We start from the raw sequence: 13,919 nt of genomic DNA, 5'->3' as shown, positions 1-13,919 counted from the left end.
GGGCCAGGATGGAGCAGGAGGACACTGGAGATAAGGGGGACTGTGAACAGCAGAAAGCGAGGGCCCAGAGGCTAGCTGGTCATTCCTCGGCTTCCTGCTCCCGCATGTGTACATTCATTCATCCAGCAGGTGCAGTTTAGCCCCCCTGCACCAGGGCCCGGGTGGGGCACTCAAGGGAAGACCAGCTCTGCCTAAGAGTTGAAATTGCGTGGCTGCTCAGGCCACCTTCTAGAGAGACATGGTATGGCAGAGGTGCCATGAGAGAGAGAAATGAATTTTTAGTTCCAGCTCTGCTCCTGACTGGCTTTGTGACCTTGGCAAGTCACTGCCCATCTCTAGGCATCAGAGACCTCATGTGACAAACGAGGAGGCTGAATCAGAGAAGCCCCTGTGTGCCAAACATTGTCTCCTGCAGTTCTTTAAAATGCTAATATTGTTGCTGCTAATGGTGAGATGCTGATACCCTGGTTCATGGAGTCTTTCTCTTCTGAGAATTTGAGGGTTCTTACAGATGGTCCGGTTCCCCTGCTGGTAGGGGTAAGTTCTAAATGGAGAGAAGAACTTAATTCTGTCCAGTACTTTCTGTGTACTAGACCTGTACTAAAGACGTTACAGCCATTATCACTAATCCTCATAAGGCAGGTAGAAAAATTCCTACCAGGCAAAGGAGAAATTGCTCATTTTTTACAGATGAAGAAACTGAGGTTCAGAGAGGTTATAAAAGACATGCCTAAGGCCAGAGCTGCTGTGTAAAGAGCCAAGACTGGGCTACAGATATGTCTGATCCCAGAGCCCCAGTTCTCCCCCCATACCACTGTTTACCTTGAGCCAGGCGAGGGATTGCTTACAATCATGGAAGAAGATGAATTCTACCTTTTCAGAGGCCCTGCTCCATCAAAAGAGCATGAGGAGCCAAGGACTAAACCAGGGATGAGGCCCCTCTTCTCCCATGCAGGGGCTGTATTAGCCAGCACCTGGCCATGAGTCCAGCTCACCTGTCTACCTAGCCTCCTGCAGCCCTGGGAAAATAGGAAGGTGGTTTGCTTCCCATGTCACAGGAGGCCACAGGGAGGGGACTCCTCCATCAGGTACCAAGCCAGGAAGACCTAGATCCAGATCTCCTACCAGCTGCTCACTGCCTTCCCCACCTGGCCCAGCCTCCTTGCCCCTGCCCATTTTGTTGTGTCTTCCTAGCCCTTCAGCTGCTCCCTGCCCTGAACCTCCTGCTGAGGAGAGACTAGTCCTTCAGAGGTCACATACTCAGTTACTCACATGTGTTCGCTGAGGCCTCCACTCCATTCCAGCCTCTTGATGGGATTCAAGTGCACAGCTATGGCCAGACCCGAACATGCCCTCTGGGAGCTCTCTGCCTGGTAGACAGGTGGAAAGGAGACATGGTAGTAGCTGGCATTTTGTGTGCCATTCACTGTCTTCAGAGGCTTATGTGTATCAATTTAACCCTTTCAACAACCCTCCAAAGCTAGCTATTACGGCCTCTGTTGAACAGATGTGGAAACTAAAGCAAGGTAAGATTAATTCATTCACCCGTGGTCATGCAGCTGGGAAGAGAGAATCAAGGATTCAAACCTAGGCAGCCCAGTTCTAGATCCTGCAGCTTGAATAACCACCATGTAGCTAGGGCCAAAAGAGCAAGGTCCGTCTCAGTGAAGCACTGAAGGGACGGGACCATGCCACTCAGGGAGGGTGAGTACCGCGGCCTGTTTGATCTCTGGCCTCCCTAGAGAGGCACCTCTGATGGCATTCTTGGCCCAAAAAGACAGAAGGCAACTGCTGAGTGAAGTACAACTAGCCCTACATGAAAGCCCTGTCTCCCCCTCCTCCGTCACTTCACTCCACTGACTGCCTTTTAGGGGTTGATAGGAATTCCTTCCTGCAGCTGTTGTCGCCCCTTCCCCCAGCCCCAGCCTACGATAGTTTCCAATGCTCTTGGTTCCATTGACCAAAGCTGCCATCCAGGTTTACTCAATTTAGGCTTTTTGAGGACGGGCCATTGTCATGTTCACTTGAACCATTCCCAGAGCCCACAAAGTCAGGGGAAATGTTGTTTTGACTAATTTAATTCAACGGTAGTTTAGCAAACCTTCAAAGAGTTAGTAAGTGCTAGGTGAACAGAGTGGAGGGGCTGGCAGTAGAAACCTAATGTGCAAAAGTACAGGGCATGAAACAGCCTGGCATGCTCAGGGAACTGCAGCTCGTCAGTACTGCTTGACTGCAGAGGGAAAACAAGAACGGAGTGGTAGAGAGAAGGTAGGTAAGGTAAACAGGGCCCAGTTAAAATGCCAGGCACAGAAGTTTGCGTTTCTCTCGTAGAGAGTGAGGAGCCTTTGAAATACTTTAAGCAAGAAAGAAACAGTCAAATTTTCACTTTACAGAGATGCCATGGGCAGCTGTGTAAAGAATGGATGAGAAGGGAGAGGGTCATTAACAAGGAGACTGCTGGGGAGCCCACGCTAGAGCTGGGGAGGCCATGGGCTGGAGAAACTACTAGAAGGTTGACTGAGGAGAGAGGGAGGAGCCAAGGGTGGGCAGTTGGCTGCTTCCAGTTGGCCATCAGCTGAGGTGGCGAACGCTGTGGGAAGCAGCAGATTGGAGAGGAAGGTGAGGCACTGAGGTGTGGAAATGTTGAAGGTGAGATGCCTGAGGGACATCCAGGTGGAGATGGCCAAGAGGCCGTTCATCAGTTTCATGGGGCAGGAGTGTAGGAAAGGTCTGACTGAAAATAGCAGTTCAGGAATCCTTTAGCCCAGAGAGGTTAATGGAAGCCACAGGAATAGATGAGGTCTCTAACCCAGGGAGTGTATAATGTGCAGAGAAAAGAGGGCTACACACAGAGTTTTGGGACCTATCAGGGAAGAGTCAAGACAGACTCGCCAGAGAGGTAGGAAGTAAACCAAGCCAGACACGGTGTGTCACACCTGTAATCCCAGCACTTTGGAAGGCCAAGGCGGGCAGATCACTTGAGCTCAGGGGTTCGAGACCAGCTTGGGCAACATGGCGAAACCTTGTCTCTACAAAAAATACAAAAATCAGCTGGGCATAGTGGTGTGTGCCTGTAGTCTTCACTACTCAGGAGGCTGAGGTGGGAGGATGGCTTGAGCCTCAGAGGCAGAGGTTGCAGTGAGCAGAGATTGCACCGCTGTGCTCTAACCTGGGCAACAGAGCCAGACCCTGTCTCAAAAACAAAAAAGAGCAAACCAAAAGAATGTAGCTCATTCATTTATTCATGAGGCACTGTGTGGGGTAAGGACGCAGCCCTGTCCTTGGCGTGACCAATGAGTGTGGAGACAGGCAGCTAAAAATAGTTCAGTTCACTGTGGCCAGTGCTGCACTAGTGACAAACAGCAAGTGCTGGGAGCTGTAGGGGCACCTAATCCAGGCTGGAGGTGTGAGGGAAGCACCCTCATCCCTACCCAGTCCAATTCTCCCAAGCCTGGACCCAGAAAAGTAAGAACCCTGTTGCTCTCATCAAAGCACCAAGCAGGACTAATGCTGGCCATTTACAGGTGACCCCAGGGCAGAAGTCCCAGAAAGAGACTAGTCCCCAGAGAGCCCAGCCCCTACTCCTCCCACCAAGGATTCATATGTGAGACAGTGGGAAAGCAGCCTCATAACCCTGGGGTGAGCATTCAAGCCCCACCCAGGATGTGCACGCTCTGGTGGTTAGAGGGAGGTGAGGCACAGACAGCTTCCTGTTTGAGACACATCTTTATTGCCAAGGAAACTGAGGAGAAGTAGACATGAGCACTGAAAGTCACCCTTTGGGTCAGTCGTGCACTACACCTGCTCCCCTCACCCACCTGGGACCCATCCTCAGGCCCAGTTATGAGCAGAGCTTTGATCTCTTAGAATGAAATTGCTGCTGGGTTATTGCTCTGGCCAGTATAGCAGTGTGTGAAGCCAGTCTTTGGGGATGAGCTCTGCAAAGTGAGTATGGAACACACACACTGTCATGTGCACATGCTTGGACATGTCTCTCTCTCTCTCTCTCACACACACACACACACACACACACACGGTCCCCAAAACTAGAGCTGCCCTCAGTGGAGTCTGTTAGGTTAGAACCCATAAGCAGGGAGGTAAGAGTGAAAAGCTGCTGGTAAAAGCTCAAGGACATCCGCTTGCACTCTTGCTTCCCTTTTCCTGCCCCAAGGCAGGGACAACAGAGTGACTAGCTTCAGGACATGAATTACTAGGCCCCTTGTGAATAGACCCTTTGGGAATTAACAGTTTCTCATAGGCCTGTGCCAAGGTCCAGTGGAAAGCAAGGCTGGAAAGTACACCCAGCATGCAGTAAGCTAGCTCGGTTGATGCACAATCCTTTCTCCTTTGCTCCTAAGGGGGAAGACTGGGTTTACCATTATACTAGCTTTAGAAGCAAGGGCTGACCCTGAAGCTCGGGCAGGGCCCAGCATCCCTGGCTCAGGCAGGAGCCAACAGGCTGAGACCAGTGATGTATATCCCCAGAGCCACGGTTTCTGACTTGGAGGGAGCTATGCTTTCTCTGCTTCCCGGAAGAAATCTCAGGCAGATCTCCTCCCTAGCACCTGTCCCAGTTGCATCTCTCCAGTGAGGAGCAAGGGATACAAACTGAATTTGGCAGAATTCTGAGAAAATTCTGTCGAAGGAAAGAAAATAGCATGAGGCCTCATTCATCCAGCACCATTGGTATGACCTCTGTAGCCTGGTACAGAGGAAGGGCATGGGCTCTGAAGTCAGACAGTTCAAGTCTCGCCTCTACTGTATCCTAGCTGTGAAACCTCGAACAAGTTACTGATCCTCTCTGAGCCTCAGTTTCTTTGTAAGGGTCCTAACTGCACCTATCTCCAAGGGTAGATGTGAAGATTCCAGCCTCCAGCAAGCAGGTGTCAAACACCTACTCTGTACTGGATGCTGTTCTGGGACACAGTGATGAACAAGACCCAGCCTCTGCCGTCAAAGAGCCACTTTCCTACCAGAAGGAGTGCGATTGTACACAAAAAGCACTAAGCAGAGCATCTGTGATGAAACTAGAAGTCCCTGTCCGTGTTCGGTGTTGTCACTCTATTGCTTGCTCTCAAGGAGTCCGTGATCATCGCTTTTGTTATAAATGATATAAAGTGCTGTTGTACCGTCATGCCCTTGAGGTTCGCTGAGTGAGCGGGGCTCTGTACCCTTGAACTGATTGGTCCCAGAATGCTGTACTTTTATCATTCTTCTGTCTCTGCCCTTTACTGTTTGCTCCTTTTCTCCTCCTTTGGTGCATCTTTCTCCAGTATAGATGCCTCCTGTGTCCCTTCTAGAAAGAGCTGAACATTCCAAGGAAACTTCCCAAGGTGGTTAAAGAAGCAATCTCATTTTTTATCCCTGTTAGGCCAGATGGCAGCTCCAAAGATAAGAGATTGTCGTGTTTCAATTCATTATATATCACCTACTACAGTAATTTTAGCTCTGAACATTCGTACAGCTTGGTTTGCTAAGAATTTTTCACCAGATAACCACATCTGGTCCTCACGGTAGCCATGTAAAGTACCCTCCTCTGAATTCCTGCAGCATGCTGGGCTTCCCTTTATCGTCATACTTAACATATTGAATGGTCAGTGCTTGTTTCCTGTATCTCACTGCTTCTCTATACTGGGAGCATGTTGAAGGCTCAGTGGGACCCCAGTACCCCACCACAGAGCCTGGCCCAGAGCGGGCCTCCAAAAAATGTGTTGGTTGCACAAATGGATGGCTAACTGTGACTGACTTCTGGATGCAGGGATAGTCGGGTGCCCCAAGAGATGCCAGAGAGCAAGTGCAGCCTCACCTGGAGGCACTCAGTAGGGAGAGCAGTTGCAGCACAGGGTAGCGAGCACAGCAGCCAAGGTGCGAGTCCAGTGCTTGGAGAACCCAGAGGAGGAAGCAGCTGGCCACTGGGGCTGGAGGGAGACACAGGGCTCTCGGGAGGCCTCCTGAACTCTCAGGTGAGAACTGAGAGTGCTAAGGCCTGCCCAGGCACATAGCTCCCTGACTGTACATTCCCTTCCTTCCCTTCCCAGGGCCGGCTGACAGATGGAAAAGGGAAGACCATTGATTGCAAGGACGCCATCTTCATCATGACCTCCAATGTGGCCAGTGATGAGATCGCACAGCACGCACTGCAGCTGAGGCAGGAAGCTTTGGAGATGAGCCGTAACCGTATTGCCGAAAACCTGGGTATGACGGCTGACCTGAGCAGTCTGGGCCAGTGACCAGGCCACCAGCCTATCTCCTGGGGAAGAATGGGATTGGGGCCCTGGGCCCAGGTGAAGGTTCTAGTGGGCAGCTCTGTCCCTAGCTGACACTGAGCAGACCAAGTAGTGGGGGTTGAGACGAAAGAGACAGAGACCCCACTTCTTCAAGAAAGCCCCAAGTCTGTTGGGTGATAAGAGGGCTCCAGGCAGGAATGGACAGAGCTACACCAGGGTGGGGGGCCAGAGCTGCCCAGGGTCTTAGGGGACTGAGGACATGCACATGCAACAGATAGAGATGCTTTGGTGCAAGAAGGGGACAGCAGATCGAAAACTGTATGGCAGTGGACACAGCCTTGTTCACCCAGGGCAGCTTCCTACATAGGTGGACCTTGGAGAGTGCTGAAAAAAAGGAGCACATCCGGCAGGAAGCTGTGTCTGTCACCTTTTCCATTCAAGATCGAGCCCTGCAGCCCCATTCTCCAAGTCAGGACTCAAGTCTTAATCCTGACGTTTCCTCTCCTCTCTCCTGTCCCTCCCTCCCTCACACAGCTCCAACCCTGAGGAACCACAGGCTTCATATGCATGAGAGCTGGAAAGGCCTCAGAAAGTGCCTGGTCAGAGGAAGAGACTAGGCTGAAGCCCAGAGAGCCTTAGACCTTGACCAGGACCACACAGACGGGCAGGACCAGGGCTCTTTGCATGGGCAGGCCAACGGGCAGGCACAGCCCCCAAAGTTCCCTGAGTGTGGGGAGTAAGCAGTTTATGATTCTGTCTCCACAGGGGATGTCCAGATAAGTGACAAGATCACCATCTCAAAGAACTTCAAGGAGAATGTGATTCGCCCTATCCTGAAAGTAAGAGGCCTTTCTTGGCACTTCCTGCTGGAGCCTAAGGTTTGGGGAGGGTGATCTTAGCCATCCTAAAGATCTGGAAGCCCCGTAATTTCCCCAATCTTCCCCTGGTGTCTGGTAATTTCCCTAACCCCCTCTGGGTCACTGAGCTCATCCCACCCCTAACCTGGCCCTGCAGGCTCACTTCCGGAGGGATGAGTTTCTGGGACGGATCAATGAGATCGTCTACTTCCTCCCCTTCTGCCACTCGGAGCTCATCCAACTTGTCAACAAGGAACTAAACTTCTGGGCCAAGAGAGTAAGAGGGGACTGCCTATGGGTGGGGGCGGGATAGCCAGCCACTGGAAATCTGGAACGCTGGACTGGGGGCACCGCCACACACACAAAAGGTGGAGCACAGTGGTGTGGGGCCAGTGGCCCTGGCCTCAGGCCACAGTGGCCAGAGATGGAAAGCAGTGGGCCACATGCCGGCACGCTTCCATCTGACCCATCTCAGGCCAAGCAAAGGCACAACATCACGCTGCTCTGGGACCGCGAGGTGGCAGACGTGCTGGTCGACGGCTACAACGTGCACTATGGTGCCCGCTCCATCAAACATGAGGTGAGTACAGGAGCCTGAGAAATGTAGGTGACTCCACACCTGCCTCCCCAGGGCCCCCCAGACCCAGTTCCTGAGCTCTCAGCCTGCCTCCCTATAGCTTGGTTGCTGGAATTATTCACACCCAGAGCGGATGCCCATTCAGAACCATAAACACATGATCACCAAGTAAAACCCCTGCTGGAGGGTAGGCAAGTATGCACCCCACTAGGACTGGGGAACTGGGCTGGGAGCCTCAGTAACTGAGCGCAGTCCTGTGAGCTAGCTGTTATGAGCCCCAGTTGGCAAATGAGAAAACTGAGGCTCAGGCTCAAAGGAGGTCTCTGAGTTGCCCTAGCAGTAAGTGATGGAGGCCACCCTCCAGGCTGGGTCCAGGCCGAGGGAGTGACCACTTCACCTCCCCGCCCACAGGTAGAGCGCCGTGTGGTGAACCAGCTGGCAGCAGCCTACGAGCAGGATCTGCTGCCAGGGGGCTGTACTCTGCGCATCACAGTGGAGGACTCAGACAAGCAGCTACTCAAGAGCCCAGAACTGCCCTCGCCCCAGACTGAGAAGCGCCTCCCCAAGCTGCGTCTGGAGATCATCGACAAGGACAGCAAGACTCGCAAACTGGACATCCGGGCACCACTGCACCCTGAGAAGGTGTGCAACACCATCTAGCAGCCACCTGCCTGCTCCTATGTGCCCTCACCATCCAATAAAGGCCCCTTGGCTGTGGCATGGCGACCGACTTATCTTCCCCTTATACCTCTCCCGTCTACCCAGTCTCAGGCCTGCTTACCTCCTCATAGCCCGTGAAGACCCCTTCTCAGCCCCAAAACCTAAAGGAGGAATTTCGCCCAACTCTGGCCCCTTTGTTGTGGACCCATAACCTGCTAACAAGCCTTCAGGAGAGGAGCTGCCTTTCCACCCCCTTCAAGGCAAGGAGGGATGGAGTTCCCTTATTTCCTTCAGAATGATCCCCATCCCCCATAGTCGCCGGACTTTCTCGTTCCTAGGAAGCTCAGAAGTATGGCAGCTAAGAAAACAGCTGGCTGGAAGAAGACAGGGACCAGACTGAACTGCCACCCTCTGCCAGTCCTCATGCAACTCAGTCCCCAGAATTTCTCCACTGGGAGTGGATGGAGGAAGAGCTCAGAGACCCAGGCAGAGATGGTTCTGCAGTTTAGTGTATAGCCTCCTTGTTCCATACCCTAAAATTCTAAGGGGAAGGGACCCATAGAAGCTTGTCTGTTTCTGCTACTATATTATGCCCCCTATTCCTCCCCACCCCATGTCTTGGGGTCAAGCCAGACCCGTGCTTCTTCAGCCTTGGGGACTAGGCCAGTGTTGGGCACCTCCAGGAGGAGGCGTGACTGGTTCCTTACCCTCCTCTACTTGGACTGAGCAGTAGTCCTCCAGATAACCAAGCAAGCTCAGCTCTGTGGGGGCCTTCTTCAAAAGACTAGCATGGCAGACATTAGGAAGCATAGGGAGAGAAATCATGGGTTTGGCCTCTGCACATGTGGCCATGGAGTCAGCCTCAGCCCTGTCTGTACTGCTCTTCTAGCTAAACGAGCCTGGAATAAACATGCAGTTTATTCAGTCTGCAGAGGGTCTGGACACCGTCCCCCAAGGACATTTCACAGACCAGCCAATGTTTCAAGCCCACCTTAGCCAGGCACAGCAAGGCCTGGTGCATCCTTGGGCACCATCTATAGTAGCCCACCTTCCCTCACAGGCCCTTTGTGGAACCCTCAGGTAGTGTTAGCTAGTCTTTCAGGAAGCAGAGAATGGGGCCAGGAATCAAAGATCCTTGGGTAATGGAAGCATGTCCTAACAGTATGGTGGGTGTGAGGCAGTCAGAATCCAGGGTACGGGCTCCCGCAGATGCTTGGATCACTGTCTACCCCTCAGGGGCTGCTGCTCCCTACCTCAGTGACTGCTTTTCTTTTTTTTTTTTTTTTTTTTTTTTTTGAGACGGAATCTCGCTCTGTCACCCAGGCTGGAGTGCAGTGGCTGAATCTCAGCTCACTGCAAGCTCCACCTCCCGGGTTCAAGCCATTCTCCTGCCTCAGCCTCCTGAGTAGCTGGGACTACAGGCGCCCGCCACAACGCCCGGCTAATTTTTTGTATTTTTAGTAGAGACGGAGTTTCACTATGTTGGCCAGGACGGTCTCGATCTCCTGGCCTTGTGATCCGCCCGCCTCGGCCTCCCAAAGTGCTGGGATTACAGGTGTGAGCCACCGCGGCCAGCCTGCTTTTCTTTTCTTTGTTTTTTTCCTTTTTGTTTTGAAGTAATTTTAGACTTACAGAAAGTTGCAGAAATAGTAGAAAATTCCCATGTACCTTTCATCTAGCTTCTTCCAATGATAACATCTTACAAAGCCATATGGTAGTTTATTAAAACCAGGAAATTGCTGGGTGTGGTGGCTTATGCCTGTAATTCCAGCACTTTGGGAGGCTGAGATGGGCAGATCACCTGAGGTCGGGAGTTCGAGACCAGCCTGGCCAACATGGTGAAACCCTGTCTCTACTAAAAAAAAAATTAGCCGGGCCTGGTGGTGCGCTCCGGTAATTCCAGCTACTTGGGAGGCTGAGGCAGGAGAATCACCTGAGCCCAGGAGGCAGAGGTTGCAGTGAGCGGACCAGCTAGGGCAACAGAGCGAGACTCCATCTCAAAAAAGAAAACCAGGAAGTTAACACTGATAAACTACTAACTAATCTACGGGCATTCAAACCAGTTGTCCCGACGATGTTCTTTTTCTGGTCCAGGGTCCCACACTGCATTTTGTTGTTGTGTTTCCTTCATCTCTGTCAGCCTGTGACAGTTTCTCCGTCTTTATCTTTCATGACCTTGACACTTTGGAAGAGTCCAGGCCAGTTATTTTATAGAATATTCCCCAATTTGAGTTTGTCTAATGTTTTTACATGATATGATTGAGGGTCTGCATTTTTGGCAAGACAACCACAGTGTGCCATTCTTAGTGCCTCCTAGCAGAGAGTGGTGGTAACATTTTGTTTGTTTTGGGTTTGTTTTTTTTTTTTTTTTTGAGACGGAGTCCCACTCTGTCACCCAGGCTGGAGTGCAGTGGCGCAATCTCGGCTCACTGCAAGCTGCGCCTCCCAGGTTCAAAGTGATTCTCCTGCCTCAGCCTACTGAGTACCTGGGATTACAGGTGCCCGCCACCACACCCAGCTGATTTTTGTGTTTATTAATAATAGAGACAGGTTTTCCCCATGCTGGCCAGGCTGGTCTCGAACTCCTGACCTCAGTTGATCCACCCACCTTGGCCTCCCAAAGTGCTGGGATTACAGGCGTGAGCCACCATGCCCAGCCTAGGTGGTGGTAACTTTGATCACATGGCTAAGGTGGTGTGTGCCAGGTTTCTCCACTGTACAATGAGGAATTTTCCCTTTGAAATTAATAAGAATGTTCTACTTTGAAGCTGTGTGAATGTTTTATTTATCCTTAAAATTTTGCCTGCTGATTTTCATTTCTGCCATCAATGATTCTTCCTTATAACAGGCATTAATGTTATGCTTGCCTAATGGTGACTTTGTTTCATTATTTTACCTGTATTTATTAATTGGTATTCTACTATAAGGAAGAGCTGTCCCTTTTCCCCATTTATTTATTTGATAATTTATATCAGTATGAATGAATGGATATCTGTTTTATTCTGCAGGCTATAATCTAATGCTAACATAGTTTATTTTGTTGCTCAGATTGGCTCAGATTTGGCCAGTGAGAACTCATTGAAGTTGGCACCTGTGTTGTTTCAACATTGCCTCTGTCACTTTTTAAGCATTTTCTGGGACAAGATGTTTCAGGCTTACTCACATTTTCCGTCTCAGCCCTGATATCAGTCATTTCTCTAAGCTCCCAGTTCCTTTTATTCCAGAAAAAAGGAACTTAGAAACCAAGTCTGGAAACCAAGATCTGGACACAATATATACTCCTGGCTAGAGTATCATTGGCAGAGTGTCATTGCTTGTAGGCCTTCTCAGCAGACAGAGCTAGAAAACATTTATGTATATATGTTAAAACAATACGCAAATACACACATTGAATTTATTATTCTGTCTATCTATCTGTATGTTATTAAAAACCATGAGCCAGGTATGGTGGCTCATGCCTATATCCCAGGACTTTGGGAGGCCAAGGTGGGAGGATCACTTGAGCCCGGGAGTTCAAGACCAGCCTGGACATCATAGCAAGACCTCATCCTCCAAACATTTAAAAAAATAAAAATTAGCCAGGCATGGTGGCACATTCATGTAATCCTAGCTACTTAGGAGGCTGTGGCAGGAGGATCGCTTGAGTCCAGGAGGTTGAGGCTGTAGTGAGCTGTGATTGTACCACTGCACTGCAGCCTGAGTGACACAGCAAGACCCCATTTCATATTTTTAAAAATAAGTAAAAGTCATGAGTTTAGAATATGGTTTTAATTCAATACCATAGGGTTTGTGACTGCCATTTTTATAACCTTACTATTCTTTCTGCTTTTTCTCCTGCTTTCTGTGTTTCTGCTCCATTCTTTCTATTTGATGTTTAGACTTCCCATAGAGGCTCTAGTTAAGTCAGGTAGTAACCATCCTGTGTGCAGTATTCCTACTAGATGGAGGTCTTATGCCCAGCTGTCAGTCCATTGGTTCAGTTAACTGTGGCCAGGAATACTAGGCATATAACTCAAAATCAGATAACTTTTATACTAGAAAACCCAACAGCCACCTTCCTGAGAATAGGATAAGGAGACAGGGTAGAACCTTAGATTCTAAGGAACCTCATTAAGAATCACTTCTGGCCGGGCGTGGTGGTTCACGCCTGTAATCCCAGCACTCTGGGAGGCTGAGGAGGGGCAGATCATGAGGTCGAGATTGAGACCATCCTGGCCAACATAAGGAAACCCCATCGCTACTAAAAATAGAAAAATTAGCCAGGCATAGTTGTAGGTGCCTGTAGTCTCAGCTACTCGGGAGGCTGAGGCAGGAGAATCTCTTGAACCCGGGAGGCGGCATATTTTTATTTGTCATGTCATTGTGGCCAGGATTGGAGCTCTGAGAAAATGCAGCAAGGTGAGACCCAGATTTCTTTTTTCCTTTTTTTTTTTTTAGACAGAGTCTCGCTCTGTTGCCCGGGCTGGAGTGCAGTGGTGCGATCTTGGCTCACTGCAACAACCTCCACCTCCAGTTCAAGCAATTCTCATGCCTCAGCCTCCTGAGAAGCTGGGACTACAGGCGTGCGCCACCACACCCAGCTATTTTTTATTTTTATTTTTTATTTTTGTATTTTTAGTAAAGATGGGGTTTCACCATGTTTGCCAGGCCAGTCTCAAACTCCTGGTCTCAAGTGATCCACCCACCTTGGCCTCCCAAAGTGCTGAGATTACAAGCATGAACCACTGCGCTCGGCCCCAGATTCCCTATTAAGGATCCTAGAATACATGAGACCAGACTTGGAAATGAAAGTGTAACATGTTTATTGTTCAAAAAGAGAAACTCAAATGTGTGTAGTGATTTTAAAATTTAGGGAAATCCCTCAGTATAGTAAAAGAAGAAAAAGAAATTTAGGAAAGAAACACATTTAAACCATAAAAAATAGAAAATGGACCAAGAAAGATAAAAGCTAAACTTAAGGTAGAAACAAGAAAAATAATAAATTAAAAATTATTTGAAAGCACCAATAAGATAGATAAAACCTCCTGAGCCTGATAAAAGGGGAAAGGAGCCAAAAAAAAAAAAAATTATGAATGAGAAATTGGACATAACCATATATATTGAGGAATTGAGAATAATAATAGAACTCTATGGCAACAAATTTGAAACCAGAGCAAATGGATAATTTCCCAGCAAACACTGATCCTAGACATAGTTTGAATAGGTCAATTGATTACCCAAGAAGAAATTGGAAAGGTGATTAAAATATCATCCTTTTTCAGCACCGTAAGATGGCAAAAAATAAATAAAATGTTATCCTTCTAAAAGATTGTTGGCCAGGCATGGTGGCTCACACCTGTAATCCTAGCACTTTGGGAGGCCAAGGCAGGCAGATCACTTGAGCCCAGGAGTTTGAGACCAGCCTGGGCAACATGGCAAGACCCCACTTCTACTGAAAATACCAGGCATGATGGTGCTTGCCTGTAGTCACAGCTACTTGGGAGGCTGGGGTGGGGAGGATTGTTTAAGCCCAGGAGGCAGAGGTTGCAGTGAGCCAAGATTGTGCCACTGTACTCCAGCCTGGGTGACAGAGCGAGACCCTGTCCCAAAAATAAAAAA

The 13,919-nt window shown here is 49.6% G+C and overlaps 1 protein-coding gene and 1 long non-coding RNA gene across 7 annotated transcripts in view; one reads left to right on the top strand and one right to left on the bottom strand.

The window, feature by feature from the left end:
* CLPB (ClpB family mitochondrial disaggregase) overlaps positions 1–9,144 on the top strand; it is a 149,751-nt gene extending 140,607 nt beyond the window's left edge. For 4 of the 6 annotated variants that reach the window (XM_015115134.3, XM_015115132.3, XM_015115133.3 and 1 more), the window contains 5 exons: positions 6,039–6,195; positions 6,993–7,066; positions 7,242–7,361; positions 7,560–7,664; positions 8,073–8,385. In XM_015115134.3, the coding sequence (XP_014970620.1) occupies positions 6,039–6,195; positions 6,993–7,066; positions 7,242–7,361; positions 7,560–7,664; positions 8,073–8,321 (705 nt within the window). In that variant the 3' untranslated portion in view covers positions 8,322–8,385. 6 annotated transcript variants of the gene reach the window in all.
* A 1,162-nt stretch (positions 9,145–10,306) lies between these two features.
* On the bottom strand, positions 10,307–13,387 carry LOC144334336 (uncharacterized). The gene is made up of 2 exons (XR_013404080.1): positions 13,007–13,387; positions 10,307–12,468 (listed from the first exon to the last, which is right to left on the bottom strand). It is a non-coding gene; the product is annotated as an uncharacterized LOC144334336 (long non-coding RNA).
* Between the last annotated feature and the right edge of the window lie 532 nt (positions 13,388–13,919).

The sequence above is a fragment of the Macaca mulatta genome, chromosome 14 (assembly GCF_049350105.2).
Source record: "Macaca mulatta isolate MMU2019108-1 chromosome 14, T2T-MMU8v2.0, whole genome shotgun sequence".
NCBI classification, from domain to species: domain Eukaryota; kingdom Metazoa; phylum Chordata; class Mammalia; order Primates; family Cercopithecidae; genus Macaca; species Macaca mulatta.
Note: the sequence above shows the minus strand (reverse complement) of the source record. Positions and strands in the feature narration are given on the sequence as shown.